This window comes from Saimiri boliviensis, chromosome 4, assembly GCF_048565385.1.
Source record: "Saimiri boliviensis isolate mSaiBol1 chromosome 4, mSaiBol1.pri, whole genome shotgun sequence".
Taxonomy (NCBI): Eukaryota; Metazoa; Chordata; class Mammalia; order Primates; family Cebidae; genus Saimiri; species Saimiri boliviensis.
Window position 1 is genome coordinate 10,469,290 of NC_133452.1, and position 13,955 is coordinate 10,483,244.

The window sequence follows — 13,955 nt, forward strand, 5'->3', positions numbered from 1 at the left end:
CCACCGCGCCCGGCCTAAATCCAGTTTTTTAAGAGTCTTGCTATGTCCCTCAGGCTGGAGTACAGTGTTGCAAACAGGATCTGGGCTCAAGCGATCCCCTGGCTCAGCTTCCTGTATGGCTGGGACCAAAGGCGCATGGCTAATTTTTTTTAGAGATGGGGTCTCACTACATTGCCCAGGTTGATCTTGGAACTCCTGGGCTCAAATGATCCTCCCACTTTGGCCTCCCAAACAGCTGAAATTACAAGCCTGAGTCACCACACCCGGCCTAAATCTAGTTTAACTGATAATGAAGTAGTCCCTCATTATTCCTTCCCTTTTATGGGACACAGGTTAAAGGAGATATAAAGAGAAGGTGCTTTCTGCTGAGAACATGCCAAGCATGCTCTGGGTAAGATTAAACCGCAGATTCACTTTGGTATCACTGATGTTCACAATAATCCTGGATTACAGAAGCTGAAAAAAAAAAAAATCCTGCTGCTACTTTCCTATGTTGTCCACTTAGAACAAAAGGCACATTAGAAATGTGACTAATTATGCAGAACTGAAGGTTCTTTATCTTGGCTCTTTTGTGAAAATACCCTGTGACTCTTCTCAAGGTAGTATCAATTTCTGCCTGTAAAGAAAGGGGGAAAATATAACATTTTTCAAGACTAATTTAACAGTCACATCTAACTGGCAGAAACTACCTGCATAAATGCCATATGCTATCAGAGTACAAGGGGACTGTTCTTCATTATACATCTCTATCCTGAATATACACTACTAGCTCCTCTTAGCAATAAAGATTTTTCACAGTCTTATTAGACAGCGCCTAATGGAAAGTACCCTGCCCTGAATGTCTGCTATCCTGCATATTTTAAGAGCCATGTTTTCAAACTGCTCTTCAGGTAGATAATTAAAATTTGCTTTTAAAAAACCATTTAATAATCTTAAAAACAGCCTTGCTGTAAGTTACTAACATTACAACACTAACGAACAAAAAGTACTTCCTAATTCCAAACTAATCCATTTTCTATATAAACACTACTGTTCAGCCACAGCCATGCTTATTTTTATGGCACTTACAACCTAGGACACACACAGTTTGCCCAATATTTGGGGATGTATAGAAAAGGTCTTCTGTGGAGGCTATAAAAGAATGATTTATTTTAGAAGAACAGAAAAATATAAAAACTGAGGCAAGAACATGTATATCACAAGGATAGAAAGCATAGACTAGTTAAATAAGTAGCAGCTGGTCTGAAATCATCAAGGGAATTATCAGAAAAGAACACACCTAAAAGTCTTACTGAGAATTCCCTAAGGAAAGATGTTAAACTGACTGCAAGGATATACACTGCATATGATTTACAAATCTTAAAGGTATCTTAAAAGAAAACATTTCTATGATTCTTTATTACAATTACTGACTTTTCCCCTCCTACAGTTAAATCAAAAAAATGACTGCACAGACTAACTAGAGCAATTATGTAAGAAGGCATAAAAAGAAGTGTATAATAGTACAGGTAGGGGGAAAATAAAGTCAGGGCTGGGCATGGTGGCTCATGCCTGAATCCCAGAACTTTGGGAGGCCAAGCATTTAAGACCAGCCTGAGCAACATAGCAAGACCTCACCTCTATTATAATTTATATGCACATTAAAAACAAACAAACCAGCATCCAGGAGTAGTGAGTATCTACTTCAGCAGAAGACAGGAGTGTTTGAGAATACCAAGGATTTAAACTTTATGTGCAGGAAGATAAAGGTATACAATGGAAACTGTCCCATGTTTGAGATTATGGCAAAAAAAGGTAAGAGTGTGTTTATAATACAGTAACTATGCCAAGGTGAAAGCAGGAAACTGTCACACTCTAGGAAACAACAAACTATTTTTACCCTATCTCACAAAACATTTTTTCTCTCACTCGCTTTCAGCCTATTAAATAAAAATACTCATTTTATTTTCATCTAAAAGTCATCCAGAAACTAACCATAACAATAATATACAGAAAAAATATGCAAATTATAAAACACAGAACATCCTACTTCCCGATTTCTTACACACTCCAAAAGATTATATGCTGTATCTGACAATCTGCTTTTGTAAGACATTTATAATACAACCACGGAAATTCAGAACTGGAAGGAACCTTTAAAAGTAACTCAACCCCTTCAACTTACAGATGAGAAAATGAAGTGTATGCAGTTAAATGAGTTGGTCAAGGTCACACTAATAAGAAAAAGTAAACTCATTTCATTAGTAAATTATGTATTTCTTCCAAAAATATAAGTGCATCTTTTAGGATATTTTTTTTTTTTTGAAATGTTAAACACAAAAGGAAAAACTACACAAAACAAGCCATGGATTTGTCAAACTTAGAGCTTCTTAGCAGTTCTTTAAAGTGCTAGGTTTTCCTCAGTGTTAACATAATGAAGAAACAGGTCACAGGAAATACATTCAAAAAGTACTTAAATTATTTAAGGATGTAACTACATTAAAAACAATATTTGGCATGAAGACAAATATTACAGTTTGGAGTCACAATACAGTGTTCTATAGAAAGATTTTTGATAAAAAGAACATTTTACCGTAGAATTAACTCATCTCTCGCCATAACTTTGAAGTCTGTTTCACTCAGTCGAACCTAAAAAGAGAATTATGAAATGAATTGAGTACTCTTCCTGAAGACACAAAGCTCTATACTGAGACCTATGAAACATCTCTCAAGTGAGAGATTTAAATGGCTTGGTACATATTATTTAAAAAAAAAAAAAAAAAAAAAGAAAAGATTTTATTACAAGTTTTTTTTTTTTTTTTTTTTTTTTTTTGAGACAGAGCCTCACTCTGTTGCCTAGGCTTGATAAAGTGCAGTGGCGTCATCTCGGCTCACTGCAACCTCCACCTCCAGGTTCAAGTGGTTCTTCTGCCTCAACCTCCGAAGTAGCTGGGACTACAGGCACACAGCACCACACCTGGCTAATTTTTATATTTTTAGTAGAGACGGAGTTTTACCATAGTGGCCAGGCTGAACTCCTGACCCCATGATCTGCCCGCCTCGGCCTCTCAAAGTGCTGGGATTACAGCTATGAGACACTGTAACCAGCTAGTTTTTTTTTTTTTTTCCAAAGGTAAATTATTTGGTATCTTGACAATAGACATCATCATTAGGGAAATGCACATTAAAACCCCAGGTATTGGCCAGGCGTGGCAGCTCATGCCTGTAATCCCAGCACTTTGGGAGGCTGTGGCAGGCAGATCACAAGGTCAGGAGATGGAGACCATCCTGGCTAACATGGTGAAACCCTGTCTCTCTTAAAAAAAAAAAAGGAGGGCCGGGCGCGGTGGCTCAAGCCTGTAATCCCAGCACTTTGGGAGGCCGAGGCGGGTCGATCACGAGGTCGAGAGATCGAGACCATCCTGGTCAACACGGTGAAACCCCGTCTCTACTAAAAATACAAAAAATTAGCTGGGCATGGTGGCGCGTGCCTGCAATCCCAGCTACTCAGGAGGCTGAGGCAGGAGAATTGCCTGAACCCGGGAGGCGGAGGTTGCGGTGAGCCGAGATCGTGCCATTGCACTCACTCCAGCCTGGGTAACAAGAGGGAAACTCCGTCTCAAAAAAAAAAAAAAAGGAGAAGAAGAAAAAAAAAAAACCCCAGGTATCACCACACACTGATTAGAATGACTAAAACAAAAATTAGTGGCAACACAAATGCTGGTAAGGATTCAGAGAAACTGAAGTTTCCTACACTGCAGGTAAGAACGTAAAATGGTATCTGAGTATTTGAAAAACTTTGGCAGTTCCTTTTATTAATACAACTAAAAGTGAATGTGTCATAGAACCCAGCAGTTGTACTCTTAAACATGTATCTCAAAGAAACAAAAACTAATATCCAAGCAGTTTTACTTGTAAAAGTCAAAAAAGTGAAAACTACCCAACTGTCTTTTAATAGGGAAATGATGAAACTATGACACAGCCACACCATGGAACACTTTAAGCAATTAAAAAAAAAAAAAAAAAACAGGACTACTGATACATGAAACAACTTGTATAAGTCTTAAGGAAACCGTGCTAAGTGGAAGGGAAAAAAAAGTCTCAAAAAGATACATACTACATGATTTCATTTATGTAACACGCTGAAATAACAATTATAGAAATGGAAAATAAATTAGCAGTTGCCAGGCACCAGGCAGGGACAGAAAGGGGGTAGACTTGGCTATAAAATAACTCAATGAGGCTTTGTGGTGATGGCTCAGATGTGTATTTTGATAAATGATGGTTATACAAAGCTAGACATGATAAAATTGCATACAGCTCCTCCCCACTCACCCCACAAACAGTACAAGTATAACATGAAATGTGAATAAGCTCTGTGGATTGTGCCAATGTCAATTTCCTGATTTTCATAGTTATTAGAGATGTCTGCTAGTCACTCAAGATGTTAACAATGAAGGAGGATCAGCGAAAGTTGCACAGAACCTCTCTATACATTTATTTGCAACTTCCTGTGAATCTATAATTATTTCAAAATAAAAAGTTAAAAGGGCATAAGCTGACATGCTTCATAAATTGAGAAATAGTATTTTCACTACACCAAACAAGTAGTGAGAAACCTCTCCTACTTCAGAATAAAATTAAGGCTTTGGCTGGGCACTGTGGCTCATGCCTCCAGCACTTTGGGAGACTGAAGCAGGAGGATCTCTTGAGCTCAGGAGTTCAAGATCAGCCTGGGCAATGTGGCAAAACCCCATTTCTACCAAAAAAATACAAAAATTAGCCAGACATAGTGGCACATCTGTAGTATGAACTACTTGAGGGGTGGAAGAATTGTGTAAGCTGGGGAGTATGAGGCTGCAATGAGCCAAAATTGTACCACTGCACTCCAGCATGGGCAACAGAGAGAGACCCTGCCTCAGAAAATAAAAAATAAAAATAAAGGCTTTATTAGTATTTCCTTATAAGACAATTTTTTTTAACTGTTTCAAATTATAATGCCAGTAAATAGTATTACCATACAATGGAATGGGGGAACTATTATACTGCAATATATTAAAAGGCTGTCATAGACCAGGAACAGTGGCTTATGCCTATAATCCCAGCACTTTGGAAGGCAGAGGCAGATGGTTACCTCCTAAGCCCAAGATATTCTAAAAATATACTGGATATAATATACAGAATATAATAATTCCAGACCAGTCTTGGCAACATGGCAAAACCCCATCTCTACAAAAAATAAAAAATTTAGCTGGGCATGGTGGCATGTACTTGTAGCCCCTAGATACTCAGGAGGCTGAGGTCGGATGAATACTTGAGCCCAGGAAGTGAAGGCTGCAGTGAGCGGACATTCACCACTGCACTCCAGCCTGGGTCACAGAGCAAGACCCTATCCCAAGGGAGAAAAAAAAAAAACAAACTGGTACCAGAGGGACCACACAGCAATTCTCAGATTATGAAAGCACAGTACAATCCTTTATTCATTTTATTAATAATCTGACTCCAAAGCAGCATAGAAACGTCTATAATATCTAAATTATTCACATAAATATTCAGTTTAGTAAGTATAAGCCCTGCTTTCCCAACTGAACTACAAATTCCTCCTAGAAACTGTTACCGCTTTTATAATACCCGGTGTGTGTGTGTGTGTGTGTGTGTACAAGTAACTCAACTCCAGGTAGGAAATGTACAACAGGGGAAGATTGAGACTAAACAACAAAGCTTCAAAGAAAAAGGCAAAGTCTGAAAACTAGCTATAACAGTTTTTTCATTTTTGAAAAATAAAGTAGTTTTAAATTACAATCAAAGGGATTTACATTAGGACAAGAAAAATGAATATAGGAATGGCCTGGTGTGTTCCCAGTACTTTGGGAGGCCAAGGCAGGTGGATCATAAGGTAAGGAGCTAAAGACCAGCCTGACCAACATGGTGAAACCCTGTCTCTACTAAAAATACAAAAGTTGGCCAGGCATGGTGGTGCACACCTGTAATCCCAGCTACTTGGGAGACTGAGGCAGAGAACTGCTTGAACCCGGAGGGATTCTGTCTCAGGAAAAAAAAAAAAAGTGGGGTGGGGGGAGGAGCAGGCATGGTGGCTCATGCCTGTAATCCCAGCATTTCGGGAGACCAAGGCGGGCAGATCACATGAGGTTGGGAGTTCGAGACCAGCCTGACCAACATGGAGAAACCCTGTCTCTACTAAAAATACAAAAATTAGCCGGGCGTGGTGGCACATGCCTGTAATCCCAGCTACTTGGGAGACTGACGCAGGAGAATCGCTTGAACCCAGGAGGGAGAGGTTGTGATGAGCTGAGATTGTGCCATTGCACTCTAGCCTGGGCAACAAGAGCAAAACTCCGTCTCAAAAAAAAAAAGAAAGAAAGAAAACAATATAGAAACTCATTTTTGACATTATTTGTAGATATGGAGCTGGAATATTCACATAATGAAGGTTAAGAGTAGACCACAGAGGCTGGGGGCGGTGGCTCAAGCCTGTAATCCCAGCACTTTGGGAGGCCGAGGCGGGTCGATCACGAGGTCAAGAGATCAAGAACATCCTGGTCAACATAGTGAAACCACGTCTCTACTAAAAATACAAAAAATTAGCTGGGCATGGTGGCGCGTGCCTGTAATCCCAGCTACTCAGGAGGCTGAGGCAGGAGAATTGCCTGAACCCAGGAGGCAGAGGTTGCGGCGAGCCGAGATCACGCCATTGTACTCTAGCCTGGGTAGCAAGAGCGAAACTCCGTCTCAAAAAAAAAAAAAAAAAAAAAAGAAAAAGAAAAGAAAAGAAAAGAAAAAAAAATGAAAAGAGTAGACCACAGAAATATTATAACTAAAGTTTCCCGAAATCTGAAAATATTCCAAAAATATACTGGATATGATATGCAATATCTAGCACATTATACAACTCCAATACTATTATTCTTATAAAGGCAAAAACATGAAAAATAAGCAAACAACAATAATCCCTTCAACTCTATTATTTTTTTTTAAAGTGCTTAAAACTGCTAAAAACAAACAAACAAAAAACCAAAAAAACAAACAAACAAAAAAAACAACACCAACCCCAAAACCAAAAACCATACCTTTTTGGGAAGAGGTTCTTCGTTGGTCATCTTGAATCCTAAAAAAGAATTGGGGAAAACAAGTTCAACTGATTTTCTTCCAGTCTTCCAGTGAAGGCAGGAATAAAAAATACTAACTCTTTCAAATCAATTTATCAGTGAACTAAATTATTGTTAAATAATTAGGATTTTTAAATTTAAACAATTTTAGAATAGTTTTAGATTTACAAAAAAAGTGGCAAAGATATTACAGAGTTCCTATATACTCTACACTCAGATTCTCCTTTGTTAACATCTTCCATTATTATAGTTATTAGGCAACTTTTACATATTCCCTTGTAAAAAGCAGCCATTCCAATCATTTGATGTTGCTATAAAGGGTCAAGAGAAATATAATTTTTCGTCACACTTACAACTACCCTATGAAAATCTTGTTGCAGAAGTGATACTAATCTCAAGCAGTATCTAGAAATGTTGCTAAAAGGCTATTAAAGGGTAATACCAGTTTCTAAGTCTTTCCTTTTATAGCATTACGTTGTTAAAGTAAGTTAGTACCTACCACAGTCATAATTTATTACTGTCCAATAGTTTTTTAGAGGTATTATATATTTTAAAATGTATGTTATACCGGCTGGGGGTAATGGCTCATGCCTGTAATTCTAGCACTTTGTGAGGGCAAGGCGGTGGATCACTTGAGGTCAGGAGTTCAAGACCAGCCTGGCCAACATGTTGAAACCCGGTCTCTACTAAATATAAAAAATTAGCTGGGCGTAGTGGCAAGCACCTGTAATCCCAGCTGCTAGGGAGACTGAGGCCAGGAGAATCACCTGAACCCAAGAGGTGGAGGTTGCAGTGAGCTGGGATTGCTGCGTTCCAGCAATCAGAGTGAGATCCATCTCAAAACAAAAACAAAACCAAACAAACCCATACATATGTTACACCTTAATAAAAATATTCCTACAGTATTTAATTTTATGCCAAATATTTTGTATCTCAAAATTAGCTTCTTCATGATACAAAATTAACTTAACTGTTTCAAAAGACAGGTAAATGAATTCAAGTAGAGAGCACTTTATTATGCTCACTGTCTTTTAGGATGAATGCTAATAGCAGCTATTATCCATTAAACTACAAATCCACACACACACACACAAAAGAAAGACAAAAAATGTGTAATAAACATACTTTAAACACCACATTAAAATACAAGGTTGAAAAAAAAAATCTATGCAACATAAAGAGCTAAGCTGACAAACATAAAATCTTTATATAAAAATTCTATGAGGACTAAAAAATTGAATCACGGTTTTGAGTACCAGTGCTCTTTTGAAAAAAACACTTAAATTATATTTGGCATATTAATTATATAAACTGAGAAATTAGTTCTTACACTAATTTAGTAATTCTTATTCTTTCTTTCTTTTTTAAGAGATGGGGACCCACCATAGTACCCAGACTCGTCTTGAACTCTTGGGCTCAAGAGATCCTCTCATCTTAGCCTCCGAAGTAGGTAGGACTATACATGTAAGGATCATGCCCAGCCCTAGGTATTATTTCTAATAGCATACTCATAAAAGTTCCCTTAAAGTATTTATGGCTTATTTTACTTACTTATTTTACTTATTATAAATTCAAAACTACTAGAAATCTGACCAAAAAATTGGCATGTCAAACTGAGTTTTTAAAAGCTACCTGAGGTGTGGTGGCTCACACTTGTAATCCCAGCATCTTTGGGAGGCTGAGACAGGAGAATTGCTTGAGCCTAGGAGTTTGAAGCCAGCCTGGGAAATGTGGTTAAGACCTTGTCTCTAATTAAAACACACACACACACACACACACACGCACATGCACACGCACCAAAACTACTTGATTTGTCCCACTTGATTTTGAGATTCCTCAAAAGATGATGATCTTCCAATAGCATTTTTTACTATGACCAATCTCAAATCTACTTTATAAGATATTCTAATCATACTATTAAACCCTGGTTTTCAGATTAAGTAAATTGTGTGGAAGGCAGAATTTACGAGAAAAATCTTAATTGATCTTAGATTACTGGCTTGCTTATTTTCCTCTTTAATCCCCCCTTTAAAAAAAAAAAAAAAAAAAAAAAGACAGTCTCCCTCTGTTACCCAGACCAGAGCGCAATAGTGTGATCACGGCTCACTGCAATCTTGACCTCCTGCCTCAGCCTCCTGAGTACCTAGGACTACAGGCATGTGCCAACACATGTGGCTAATTTTGTACTTTTTTTTTTTTTTTTTTTTTTTGGTAGAGACAAGGTTTCACCGTGCTGCCCAAGTGGGTCTTAAACTCCTGGGCTCAAGCAACCCAACTGCCTCAGCCTCTCAAAGTGCTGGGATTACAGGCATGAGCCATCACACCTTGCCTTCCCCTCTTGAATCTCTCTCATGCGATACAGCAAACAGATAAAAACCTGAGTATATCACTTGTTTCTGAGCTAACTGTATATAGTTTGTTTCACTGAACAGGTCACTCTGTCCTATGAACACATAAACCATATTTCTATGACATAAAATGTATATATTTTTTTCTTTAAATTGGTCCCTGCCTACTTTATGATTCTTGTTGCCTAGTTTGTAATCTCTGCTGCCGTTATAGAAGGCTGCTTTGTGACTACCTTAATCTGGTAGCAGTCATTTTAATCATCTGAGAAACCATTATCATATTTATCTCCACAGGTCTGTTTCTATTTTAGCATGACACATACATCCACTCCATTAAACTGCAAAGTCTTAAGCAAAGATATCAAACCTGGCCTTTTGATGTAATTCATTCTCTCTTTCTTTCCCTCTCTCCCTCTCTCTCTTTCTCTCTCTCTCGTCCGGCTAATTCCGTATTTTTGGTAGAGACGGGGTTTCACCATATTGGTCAGGCTGGTCTTGAACTCCTCATCTCGTAATCCTCCCACCTTGGCCTCCCAAAGTGCTGCAACTACAGGTGTAGGCCACCACGCCCGGCCTTTTTTATTTTTTGAGACAGAGTCTTGCTGTCACCAGACTGGAGTGCAATGGCATGATCTCAGATCACTGCAACCTCCACCTCCCAGGTTAAAGCAATTCTCCTGCCTCAGTCTCCTGAATAGTTGGGACTATAGGCATGAGCCACCACACCCAACTAATTTTTGTATTTTCAGTAGAAACAGGGTTTCACCACGGTGGCCAGGATGGTCTCGATCTCTTGACCTTGCAATCCACCTGCCTCAGCCCCCAAAGTGTTGGGATTATAGGCACGAGCCACTGTGCCCAGCCTAATTTTTGTATTTTTAGTAGAAACGGGGCCATGTTGGCCAGGCTGGTCTGGAACTCCCAACTTCGGGTGATCCACTCACCTCGGCCTCCCAAAGTGTTGGGATTATAGGCATTAGCCACCACGGCCAGCCAATAATATTTTTAATTTTAAAAATCTTAAAGACAATTTTAGATATTTGAATTGTACATATTTAACCACTATATAAGTACCTGTATCTATGCATATGTAAACATAAAATTTTGAGAACAAGGAACTTCACATAACAAGTAATGTGGTAGAGATTTGTGAGTGACAGTTTGAAAACAGTTAAATTTATCACTAAGGCTAGGTGATATACCTGTTATCTAGTTACTGGGCATCCTACCTACTCAGTATGTAAAATTTTAGTTATAATACTAAAGTATCATGGATGCTATTCAATATAAATTCCAGTTTATAAGTTATTATAGTTGGCCCTTGAACAACCCAGGTTTTAGCTGCATGGGTCCACTTATACATGGATTGTTTTCAATAAAACTCAGATAAAAATAAAGTACTGGGATCAAAAATACAGCATTCATGGGATACAGAACCTGAGTCTGCAAAGGGCAGACTTTTCATACAAGAGGGTTCACATTCCCATGCCAGGATTTTGGCAAGGATCGTCTGCATGTATTTCTACAACTGGATACTTCCCCTAGTTTTACTTGTTTATTCCCTTCTTAAAGACAGGTATCCATATTCTTATTCCATTAAAATAAAATTAACTGCAAGCTTAGTTAGCAACAAATGAGATCATTACCTGCTTTTAAAGGGCATTAAAAGGACCGGGAAACACATGAAGAAAGTTTGGATAACCTTGGTATTCTAAAACAGGGTATCAACTTTGCAAATATAAAAGGAGCAGAATCTCTGGGCCCCATCTCAAAAAGAATTACCATAATCAGGGCCCTATCTCAAAAAGAATTACCACAACCAGGGTCCAAATACTGTGCTATTTCTGAAGACAGACATTAATCTTCAGCATGGTAACTGGCAGAAAACGGGCATTTAATTATTAGTTTCCTTTTTCCCATAAAAAATACAGACTCAGTGTTTCTTGAAAAACCTGAAGAGAAAATTCACAGGTTGAGGATAATAATCATACTGTCCTCATGACTGTTTCTAACTCTTACTGCTGAATTTCTTGGCATCTCCAATATTTAGAATTCTAAACAGAAGTTACTTAAATTTTTTTGAGACAGGATCTCACTCTGTCATCCAGGCTGGAGTGCAGTAGTGACTTGATCATAGCTCACTGCAGCCTCCATCTATTGGGCTCAAGTGATCCTCCTGCCTCAGCCTCTTGTGTAGCTGGGATCAGAGGTGCACCCAGCTAAAATTTTTTTTCCCCTTGTTAGTAGACATGAAGTCTTACTATGTTGCTCAGGCTGGTCTTGGGCTCCTGGGCTTGAGTGATCCTCCTGCCTGTGCATCCAAAAGGCTGGGATTACAGCGGTGAGTCACCATGCCCAGCTTGCAGTTATTGAAATTACAAAAACTGGTTTATGTTCTTTTATTTTTTAACAAGTTTGATGTGGAGCAGATTTTAAACAAATGGTGCTTTTTACTGACATTTTGTTTAAAAATAAAATTCTGTATTTGTAAGTCAGGGGTAAATACAGGTTTTAGATAAATGTCTACACTTCCTAACTCAACCTTTAGAGTCACTTTTAAGATCACTCTAGTTGTTTGGGGTATCCAATTTGGGAAATCCAGAGCCTCAACATTTACAAAGAGAATCCTTCTTCAACTTTAATCTGATGAAAAGTCCATCTTTCCTTAAAAGTCCATGATATGCCACAAAGTCAAATGCATCATCTGGGAAAAGGCAAATTAGAACAGGTTCAAAATTTACAACTATCTGCAACATTCGACTATTTGGTCAAAATAGAACCTAATTCATAATTCTGACTTTCACACTGCATAAATGTACTGAGAAGTTTGGTATTCCCCAGGTCAATTTTTTTTTTTTTTTGTGCAAATGACAAGCACAACAACCATTTAAAGTCATTTCTAGACTCATAAAGACAATGGATATTCCAGGTTCTCCGAACAATCTATTCTAGCATCAGAAAAAAACAGAATGATCATCATTTGGAGTCAATTAAAATTGAATCTTGAAGAAAAATAATAAAGAAAATATACTCAGTACTTATGAGTCATGCATTTAATAACAGCACTTTTCAAAGTCAAAGTTAGTTTCCATTTTCCAGGATGAAAATGACTGTGAGTCATTGGGAATTAAAATAGTTATTAATTAATACATTGGGGATAAGGGCCTCAAATTTGCCCCTCAAAAAAGTGGTAGCATGATAATTACTTTTTAAATACGTAAAGGTTCCAGTTATTTATGTAGATAATTTAGAGATAATATATCTCAAACTTAAGAATATCAGGACCATCAGCTACTCTTGATTCCTTAACACAGAAAAACAGCTTAGTATGGAGTTCAGTTTAGACTGGCTAGGTGCCTAGCACCCCAGCTCCCAGTAGCTTCCTGACTCTCAGCATCATAAAGTTAGGCAACTCAGTTCCCTCTAAAGAGAGGCAAGTGCCAGCCAACACAACTTCAGTAAGAAAGCACAGTACCTTGGTGAAACAAATCATAGCTGAATGTAAGAAACCAATCTTCAGACACTGTAGTAGCACAGTACTGATCAGGAATTGAAAGGCCACCTTTTCCTTACCCTCTGTCGTGTGATTTTTGAGTAAGTCATTTAACCCTTGCAGTTTCCAAGTCAGCAAAACGTAATTTTGCCTGTCTCAAAGTACTGCAAATAGTAATGCTTTCAGCACAATAAAAATGCTATACAAATAACAGATTTTTCAAATAAAATATGAACATAAAAGGCAACTTTCATGTGCACTTGGAAAAAATTAAATTCTACTAACTACATCTTCAAAGGCAGAAAATATTTACAGCACTTTGTTCTAGTCAGATGGAACACCTTGTTACACACAATGAAGTATACTATTATAAAAATACTGAAAAGTTTTTCGATGTTAAGCTTATAAACTACAAGAAACAAAATATTGCCGGGCGTGGTGGCTCACGCCTATAATCCCAGCACTTTGGGAGGCCGAGGCAGGTGGATCACGAGGTCAAAAGATCGAGACCATCTTGGTCAGCAAGGTGAAACCCCGTCTCTACTAAAAATACAAAAATTAGCTGGGCATGGTGGTGCACGCCTGTAGTCCCAGCTACTCGGGAGGCTGAGGCAGGAGAATTGCTTGAACCCAGGAGGCGGAGGTTGCGGTGAGCCGAGATTGTGCCACTGCACTCCAGCCTGGGCAACAAGAGTGAAACTCCGTCTCAAAAAAAAAAAAAAAAAAAAAAGAAACAAAATATTTAGAGGCAGAAGAGTGCACTGGAAATAATTTAAAAAGTAAAAACAAGAATAAAACCAAAATACTATCTTCAGTCTTGTTTTGCTGAAGGACCTACTAACAATTTTGAAGAACAAGAAATATACAATGATCAATCCTGCTAAACAATATACTCAAGGGGATTCAATACTACATACAAGACCGTAAGAGATCTTGGATGGTTTAATGTACTGTACAAACTGTGACAATGCTCATCTCCACATCATAGAGCTACTACACATTTTCTGT

The 13,955-nt window shown here is 38.1% G+C and overlaps 1 protein-coding gene across 5 annotated transcripts in view; it reads right to left on the reverse strand.

Annotated features, from left to right (window-relative positions):
* Positions 1-13,955, reverse strand: part of WTAP (WT1 associated protein) — a 32,876-nt gene that overhangs the window by 16,692 nt on the left and 2,229 nt on the right. For all 5 annotated transcript variants that reach the window (XM_074397182.1, XM_039465874.2, XM_039465877.2 and 2 more), the window contains exons 2-3: positions 7,068-7,105; positions 2,573-2,628 (exon numbers count right to left, since the gene is read on the reverse strand). In XM_074397182.1, coding sequence (XP_074253283.1) covers positions 2,573-2,628; positions 7,068-7,097 — 86 coding nt within the window. In that variant the 5' untranslated portion in view covers positions 7,098-7,105. The remainder of the gene's footprint in view (positions 1-2,572; positions 2,629-7,067; positions 7,106-13,955) is intronic.